Source organism: Pollicipes pollicipes, unplaced genomic scaffold (assembly GCF_011947565.3).
Source record: "Pollicipes pollicipes isolate AB1234 unplaced genomic scaffold, Ppol_2.1 Scaffold_7231;HRSCAF=8579_pilon_pilon_pilon, whole genome shotgun sequence".
NCBI lineage: Eukaryota > Metazoa > Arthropoda > Thecostraca > Pollicipedomorpha > Pollicipedidae > Pollicipes > Pollicipes pollicipes.
In genome coordinates this window covers 39,553,698-39,563,305 of record NW_023597034.1, presented here as the reverse complement: position 1 = coordinate 39,563,305, position 9,608 = coordinate 39,553,698, and the positions used below count along the sequence as shown (strand labels likewise).

The 9,608-nt window shown below is 48.8% G+C and overlaps 1 protein-coding gene across 1 annotated transcript; it reads right to left on the bottom strand.

Annotated features, from left to right (window-relative positions):
* Positions 1-4,346: 4,346 nt before the first annotated feature.
* On the bottom strand, positions 4,347-8,585 carry LOC119110438 (luciferin sulfotransferase). The gene is made up of 4 exons (XM_037234269.1): positions 8,452-8,585; positions 5,712-5,964; positions 5,261-5,525; positions 4,347-5,109 (listed from the first exon to the last, which is right to left on the bottom strand). Exons 2-4 carry the CDS (start codon positions 5,864-5,866, stop codon positions 4,684-4,686), a joined length of 846 nt encoding a protein of 281 aa, XP_037090164.1. The 5' UTR covers positions 5,867-5,964; positions 8,452-8,585; the 3' UTR covers positions 4,347-4,683.
* Positions 8,586-9,608: the final 1,023 nt, after the last annotated feature.

The window sequence follows — 9,608 nt, the reverse complement described above, 5'->3', positions numbered from 1 at the left end:
TTAATATGAAATGACCAAAATGCAAATGTATTTTTTGGAGGGGACCCCAAACTCCATGGGGCCCTACAATGTTGCGTGTCCCCCTTGACAAAATCCTGGATCCGTCCTTGGCAGGAAGTGGCCTCAGAGGCCGCGTAGGGCCCTCCGAGCAAACGCAAAGAAATCAAGAGCAACGTAGAGGGCTTCCTTAGCCGATCGCGTTGTCTTTGCAAGTAGGCATATAGGGCCCGTGGAAACAACATAGGGTCTCTAGGATAGTGCAATGCGCCTTAAAACCTCGCAATCACCCCTCTCTCGATAAAGAACAACTTTTGTCCGCTTGTGGGGTTTCGCTGTCTCTTGCGACTGTTCTTGGTTGCCTGGAAGCCCAAAGACGTCCAATTTTGTCGCGTTTTGCATAAAATACTACGTCTCTTCGGCCGGCTATGGGCGCCTCCGGAGCTCATGGGTCTGTTCGCGGACCCAATGGGCAAGGGGCATGACCCCGTGTCTCCCTCCCCCCCCCTCTGGATCCGCCCCTGTGGAGGTCTGCATGTGGCGCGCGGTCAAGCAATAGCGATATTTCCCAGATGCGTTCATCATGCCTTTCTCCTCGTAAATGCTAAAGTAGCATTTTTCTGACCGTGAGTAAACGCGAATACTACGTAGTATGATCAGAAGTCAAGGCACTTCCATTGGGTTTAATTGGCTGGGAAGGAAAACAAAATTTACCTCGTTCACAGGAAGGTGTTATTGAGTGTTCATGGTACCCTGATGGCAACGTCACCCTGAAGACCGATGTGTTACCTTGACAATGAATATTCTAAACGGACTCATGCACACACACACATACGTAATAGTATTTTGAGACCGAAATTCCCGAGCATACGCGTGCTATTTTGATTCCCATAAGAGGCAGTAGGTGATGCGTGACGAGCCTGGTGTTCTTTTTTTTGGCGGATGTACCGTTTGGTACCCGTTACTTTTTGGTAGGAACATGGCATGTACACGGTACCACGATATATTAGTTTCCCTTAGGTACAAGTGACGAAGCTGGCACACTGGCAGGAGGTTCTGCAAACTAATAGCAGTTTCAATCCCTCGCTAGATGTCCACTGCTGTTACCAAGGGGAAGAAGTCTAGAAGCGGTTCCTAGGATCGTCAAACGGCGTTCTCAAGCTAATTGAGATGGTGGCACAAGTGACTAGGTCGCAACAATTCCTTTACTTTGGAACGCAGCTACTTGAGCGTGACGTAGCTGATTGTGACGTCATAAGTCCCAGCGTTTGGTGAGAGCTATGCCTGTGAAGGATCAGGAAAGGGTTGAAACATCCAGATGACTAGGTATCGCCCAAGGACGGCTCCCCGACTCACAATTGGGGGATCAGCATGCACTAGCTTGGGAAAGGTGCCTTAGTCCGTTCGTGGCAATAAACGCCATTTGTGAACGTAAGCACGTCGTAGAAGTGCGTGAGGTAAGTTGCATGTAGTTCATGTCCTGTCCAAGTGGTTCAAGGAAGGGCTCCACATTTTTATGGGGTTTTGAACTGAAATGGCCATCTTGAAGACCTTTCGGCAGTGCTCAAAATCCTCTCCTTCTTAAAGCTTAAGCCCTCTAGTTTCTGGGCTACACGCCCGCGAAAATGGGGAAAGGTATATCGGAGAGTATTTCAAAGTCGGGGAGCCGTCCTTGGGCGATACCTAGTCATCTGGATGTTTCAACCCTTTCCTGATCCTTTGTCCGTCCCGGTGGCTCAGTTGGTTAGAGCGCCTGCATTCCGACCCACCCATCCGTGGCGGGGTGGGTTCGAGTCACTTTAGGGCGCTCGCTATTTGCCCTTGGCAGGTATGGCCTGCGGCCGGTGGCAGCGGTCGTGCTAAAGGCCAGTTGACGTCAGAGGGCAGGACGGACCGTGCCGAGCATTGCGGCACGTTAACCTTTCGCCACTAAATTCTGCCGTTGCCTGGAACTGCGCGATCGGATGGTGGGGGTCAGGGCTCACACAACAAGCACTGCTTAACGTGAGCGCTGATCCCAGAAATCCATCCATTCAAAGGATTCGGACCAAATTTAAAAAAGTCCCCTGGCATTTATGACGTCATAATAACGTCATTCAAATCCGGTCATTCCATAAGCCATGCGGTGATGAAGGCCAAGAAAATACAGTCGTCAATGCGTTCATATCTGGCGTTCGTGAGCGCGATTTCCAGATATAACGTAACCTGGCCTCAACCAATACTGTGCATGGGACAGTGACGTAACCAAGCCATGACGCATTGTGGTGCGCGTTTACTAAACAATTGTGCTGTCTAGAGCAGTCTTTTTCCTTAAAAAGTATACCAATAGCCATAAGTGAGCTGTCGTCATCATATCTGATGATTGCTTCAAGATGTTCAAATGTGAAGCACTCTTTCAGAGTGATTTATTCCAAATCTATGTGACGGATGACAGTTTTGAGTCTCTCAGCTGACGCACAATAGCTCAGTCTACTTTACAGTGCTATTCCGGCCGCTTACGTGCGCTCGTCTTGGGATGGGTGCGACAAGTCTTTTTTTGCATGTCATTGAAACTTTAGTGATCGTTGTAAGTGTGCGTTTAAGGGCCTATGGCTCAACGAGATCAATCTGAATGCGATACGTTATGGTGGAAAAGTGCATGTGTTGTACATACTGCAAAGCGTTTGACGTCTGCTAACCAAGGATTTCAGGGTGGCGCGAACTTTCTTCCAAGATGGCGGGCGGCACATATCATATCAGCTGCGCATGGCGCATGCTATATCGTTAACCCAATGTACCGACAATACGTTTTTGGTTGACTTGCCGAGAATGATTAAATCGCATGATTACCATGTTTTACTGGCATCATGACAGCGTGCCGACAGTTACGTTACCTTCGTAAATCCATGATGTCCACCTGAGCAACCACAACCGAGGTGGCAACAGTCGTGGAGGAAACACTGACTGATTAAAAGAGCAAACAACTATCATGTCGCAATCATGGCTAATTACGCAATAGCAAAAACAAACGCTTCTGGTCTACATGTCATGCCACATTTAACCTGCTTTCGATGCAGCTCTATGAAAAAAGCACATGGGCACAACTTCCATATCTATGTGATACAGGTTACGCGAGATGGGGCGGGCTTTCTCATTTGAGGGGGTTCATTCACAGGTCATTCACCACAAGAAAAAAATGTGCTCTCCAAAAGCTTACCTCTACATATAAAGCTCAAGTTTATATATGTGTATAATCATAAGAACGTCAGTCCTATCCTCTGTAGTTGTAGCAGGAAGGGAATGCAGAGTAAAATCTGATGCAACCCTCTTTACTCTCCTCTACGTGATGGAACCATTGAAGTTCTTTAAATTTGGAGGGAGCATGATCATGTTTGGTTAGTTCTTTTCAATCAGCACTCATAGGACCTATACTAAATTGTCAGAAAGTTGTGGGGCTCAGCACATGGGTGCTGCGTTGGAAAACCGTAGCTTTAATGTCTACTTCTGCCAAGGTGACTAAGCATTACAATAATCAACATAGTTGCTCCAATACAGCATAACTATTGTTCATCCCGGTGTTGGCGGCGCTCTTATTGAGCCTAAACGGTTGGCATTGCAGCTGAATTTGGGAGAAACTGATCTTTGTTGACATAAAGCACATTTTTAAGTTTACGTGTCAAAGCTTCTGTGTGAGAAAAACAAATGGATGTAGTGCATTGGAATTATACGGTTTTTATTTGCCTAGCTTCGGAGACAATTAAAAAAGAACACACCGTGTCCAAAGTGAGGACCCTGCTTCAACGTAATTATGTTCAGGAGTCTTCCAGGAGGTATAGTTGCATCCTCACAAATAAAATTTATGATCCACCGTCCCAACTGGCTTCATCTTAAAGCATGAACAGAGATGCAGAGAGCAGAGAGCGACGATGCATTTCAACTTCCCACCTTGTTGCGGCTACCCATTTTACGGGTCTTGACTGTCTGCATCTTGCAAAAATGTGGGCCTTATGTTCATACGCCTTCACGTACACGCACATGCACGTACACACACGCACGCACACATGCACACACACACGCATACGCGCACACACATATATGTATATATACATCTATGTATATAAATACATGTGTATATATATATATATATATATAAATATATATATATATATATATATATATATATATATATATATATATGTGCAGAAAAATCCAAGAACTCTGTTCAAACAGACGCCAGTTTGAATGAGACTTGAAAGGTGTCTTTTCGGAATGCTTGTATTTTTTAGCTGTATATACATACCTATATATGTATATATGCATGTATATGTATGCATATACATACATATATATACATATATACATATATATATATGTATATAACTACCTGTACTGCTATTAAAAAATCAGTCACCCGCTGTCGGATCTTGTTTGAATGTGCCTAAACACCGTCCCGTATTTCGCCCATCTTTCCTCCTCACAAGCGACGGCCTCACACAGACAGTCACGTCCGGATTTCCGACCAATGTCCGTCTCAGTTTTCATAGCTCCAAGGTTGAAAACCTCAAATTCGTATTCAGACCTACATGAATTCAATTTCAGTTTCGCTCCGCATCATAGCACGACAGGGTGGACAAAAGCAGCGGCGAACTTTAAAGTCCTGGACACCAATGATCACGCACTGATGTGACGTCCTACATCAATCATGTTTCACGCATCCTCCATGGTGAATGAAAGATCAGTGCCCTTTAACTTCTCTGCCATCCACTTGTCGAATTTCTCACTCATCTCTGGCGTGAAATGATTCTTCCAGTCACCGATTTTTCCCTTTCTTATGAAGTCGCCCCGATCTGCATGGAAGTCGCCCGCCGTCTTTCCTTCTTCCTTGTTGACGTAAGGGTTCTTTTTGAAGTTATCAAAATGAAGGTGCTCTGCCAGCTCATCTACTTGCTCACACGAGAGTGACTTGCCCAGAAACTCGGCTACCCTGCGGATTTCTGATTGGAGATCACGTTTCATGTCTTCAAAAAAGATGAAGCAGATGTTGGGGTGGTGACGCACATTCCATGCTTCTACCATGTGCTCCATGACCGGAGTTGCCACGATGAGGCCCTCCATGAAATACTTCACGAACATCTGAAACGACAGATCAAAGCTGTGCTTCCATAACGTTGCATGTGAAAACAGGTAGTGGACGAAAAAATTCGAAGAGCGCGTTAAATATTTTCAAGTATATGTCAACTAACCCTGTAGTCTCCAGGGTCCTGTATTTTAGTTGATACCTTACCTGCATATCTCCAAGGAAGTCGACGTGTGTCATGAGTCTGCAGTGGTGGAAGAAGGAGACGCAGACGTCCTTGGGATTCCTGGCCACGTACACCACCTTGCAGACGTTCAACACGCGCGGATGGATCATGGACAGAGGCCAGTGCGTTTTGACGAAGCGTGGCTGGGCGCAGTGGGAGCTGTCGCTTGACTGTTGGCAGGCGGCATCTGATCTCCGAGTAGTCTTCAGATCAGGATATTTTTCTCCGTCCGTCAACGCACCAGTCCTAAGAAAGTCCCACCTGTGAATGCAGATCGCGCAGTGTATCACGAGGGCCGCGATTTTTGTGGAGGCAATGTCGGGACTAAAATTTGTAGGCGGGAGTGATGTCATGTGACAATTATGTTCAGAGGCTTTGGCTGGCAAATGGATCGTTTGGCAGCCATGAACACCGTGTCTGGTGTAACCTTACCTCTCAGACAGGGTCGTCTTGGCCCCATCGTAATCTAAGTCGTTGGCGATGAGCCACACCATCTCTTGGGTCCAGGTTGTGCCACACTTTCTTTTCTTTCGGACTGGACGTGGCAGACAGCTTGAAGCCCCAGTGGTTAACTGAAGCCAGTCCATTGGGATAGCCGGCGAAATCTCGCGCGATAGCCTTTTGTGTTTCGCTATCCAAAGGAACTATCTTGTATGGGAATGCCTTTTTATCTGGGGTGCTCATCCTGCAAAAAAGAACGTTACAAACAATTATCATATGCTCTCAGTAAGATTGCAGTTGCACCGAGTACATCGCTGGTGGGCTAACACTTGACTGTGCTGAAAGCTTGTAAATACTCTGCATGCATTTTCAAAAAGTTCGCAGAAATGCTGTGACGCCGTCCAATGTGTGTCCACAGAACTCAGACGCTACAACAAACAGAAACACCCGGTTTTGTAGCATAGTTCACACACTTCTTCACATCGAAACAACGCGTATATCAAACGCCCGGTTTAGTGACAAGTACATCAGTGTCATAAATATCAGCTGGGTCACTGAAGGATGCTCAGCATCCAGCCGCAGTTCTGCCTTGACGTCACAGAACAATGCACAGAAATGTACTGCAGGTGAGTGCACAACAGTGCCACATGGCCACAAACTCTTGCCGTGTATTTTTTTTTTTGCCGGTGATGGCGTCACAGTAAGTTGTATCGCCCGCAGCCAACGCCACTCCTGATTCCCAACGTGCGCCCAAAAAGGTCTGCTGAAGAACGATGCTGGTGGTAAGATTTTCATCCGTCGTAGTGCATCGCTCACGTAGCCGTTCTGCGGTAGGCATGGGCGGGCGATCAGAACGGGAGACGCGCGCCGTCCACCGTGCATGGAGCGGGCCCAGCTACAAGAGGCACAACTGACAAGCTCATTTGGAGGCGTGACGCCGGGCCGCGGTGTCGACTGCCGACCGCTTTGGTGCGGGGAGCCGAGGCCGGCCGCCCAGCGATGGAGAAGCTCTAGGTCAGCTGTTCCAGGCGCAAAGGCTGGGTGGTGCGCATGCGCGATGGAATTGCCCGTTTCATTCCACCACGAGCCAATGAAGTCTAAAAGGGTAGGACTCTGCAGCCTTTTTAGGGTGGGGGACGGTGATGCCTTCAGAGAAACACAACTTCCTGCGCACGGCGTTTTAAATGATGCCAAAGGTGCGTTTGTTATTGTTTGTTACTTAACACGCGCTCGGGTGGAGATGGGGGGGGGGGGGGGAATTAAAGTGAACTCCCCGAGATTTTTTTGAAATGGTTTCCGAACGGGGTTACGTAACCGCTCCAAATTTTGCAGAGCTGTATATAATTGAACAGCGTATTGTTTGGTATCAACAAATTAGATTTGCCTTGTAAGGTCGATGACCTACGGCAGGTCAAATTAGACCATGGGTCCAGTGAAGCCAATTTTTAGGGAATCGTTCAATCTGATGGAGCAACGGTGTTAGACGAAGCCATACATCTCTGAGATACTTTCTTAAGCGACGCAACAACTGAATGACCAAATCCCATTGACCTAGCGTCAGTTATGAAGGTCAGGCCAAGGTCAAGATCAACCTATTTAACTATTCTGGGGCTTCCTGAATAGGGTAGTTTCTGGTGCTCATTTCGAATTTATTGATAACAGAAACCTTATAAGACGTCTTCCATGAACATCTTATGGTTCAGAACAGGTCACTGACCTAAAATGACCGAGGTGAGCATTTCGTTTCATGAACATACCGCCTAGCGTAATTTTTGTCGCTTATTCAAATGCAAAACTCAACAAAGTCCTCTATGATTTTGGTCACAATGACCTTCGAAAGGCCAAACAAGGTCACCGACCTTGAATAGGCATGTGACCTCTTGCTTAGAACAGGTATCTAGGTTCTGGGGACATGCTGAAGACCAACTTAGGATTTGACCTTGTTCAACCTTACTTGACACGGAGGTCATGACCTAGGAACATCAAACTTTGACGTAAGTGGGTTCACGTGCAGGCCAATACATCCTATGAATTTGGTGACCCTAGTCCAATCAGTTATTGAAATCTCAGCGGGGTCATATCGACCGCCCACCCGAGCGAAGGTTATCCAACGGGCCAAACGGGCTCGTGTTAATGCAAGTTCTAAATTGAGTATGTGTTCAGCAGTAACAGGCGGCTTGCTAAATTCGCGTAACGCTGGAACGAGGTCCAAGAGATAATGTACAGGTGCAATGAGCACGTCTCTCCCCTCCCTGTACGCTGCATCGTGGTCGCTCTGCTGTGGTCGTTCACCGAACTCTTCTGGGACCGCACACCGATGCCGAGAAGCAGGCGGGGCAAGTGAACGTAGCAATGTGCCACGATGCGCTGCTATGGCCAATTGGTGCAGCATAGTACTTCACCGTGGCGGCTGGACCGGTGCGTTGGCTGAAGATGCCAGATCTCAACGTCCGCTCGTGCTGTTCCATCACCAGCACACTTCATGGCCGAGGTTCTCTCTTCGGCGATACCGTCATACATGTGTCACCATATGTACCTCTCTCCAGCGCCACCGTAGTACAGACACCACGTTGTACACCACCACGCGTAGTGTAGCCACCTTAAGAGATAATGAAAATCCCTCTTCGCGACCGCAGCGCAAATTTGAAAACCCCATCCTTAGTGTGTTTTGGGCACGCTTTGGCTTGCGTACAGCCTCAGTTTATTGATGTCTACGCTCCCATGTACTCACCCGAGGTCGTCCGGACAAACCGCGTAATAGCTCTCGATCTGGTCTTCACTGATGGGTGAGCTTGCGATGGGAAGAAGCCGTGCACCGCCGGCGGTGCGCACCTCTTATTGCGCAGCGCTGTTCCTCGGCTGCGGGACCAGCGACCGAGGCCATGAGCGGGCCTGCGTGATTTCTCGCGTCCCGTGTGGCTCAGAGGCGGCGATTGTCCTGCCTCACGACTCCCGTGCTCTGCCACACCTCCATCCTCTTTTGTAAGTTGCTACCCTGAAAACAACCGACCTTCAGTGTGCTCGGAGATACCGGTCATGCGATGATACGGCGATGTCCGGTGATAAGACGGTCAATGGTGGTACGCGTGGCGCCCCCATGTCGTTGCGCCTGAGCGCGCCCCTACGGTCAGCTGGCGAGCCAGCAGCAGCCAATGGCATCTCTTGCTGCTGGGGGATCGGCCGGCCGGCCTGGACGCCTGCGCGGACCGGCCCGGCTCACAGACTCGCCCAGGGACGCCAGTGAGTGGGTGCACGGTGGCGATTCGCGAGGGGGGGGGGGGATGCGGGAGCCGGGCTGGGTGTCTTGCGCGCAATCGCTTATCCCAATGCCGTACATATGACGTACTCATTTGGTGATCCCATCGCTTCATTATGTCGCCCATGACGTCGACGGTAGTCGGCGGCCGAACGGAACGGCGGTGGTCAAACGCAAGTCGGAGCGCAACGAGCGGCTTGCTCTGACTGCTCTTTTATGTGAACGCTCATGTCTAGGCTTCATGTGAACTAATGCTTTTTCAGCAATCCACGTTGATGCTGTTAACTTGATGCTGATAGAGGGAGAAAACGAAAACGTAAGATGTAGCAGACAAATTTGTGTAATAAAACACTCGACCCGTTTTTCCCTGACTATCGCCGTCCACGCTTCGCGCTAGGTCAGATCATGCCACTGTTGTAAAGAGGTGGAACGCTCAGGTCAGGTCACTAACAACGAACAGGGCAAGGACGACTTGGTAACGGATGAGGTGATTGCTCCGTGTGTGTCATTGAGGCTTTACAACGCACCGAGCTGCTGAGGCTATATGGCGCCGCCTGCCTCTCACCCTGGCGGGAAGGGCGGGCACCGCGGGGAATCGAACCCCGCACCTGTGGTTTCCCAGACGCGCAATG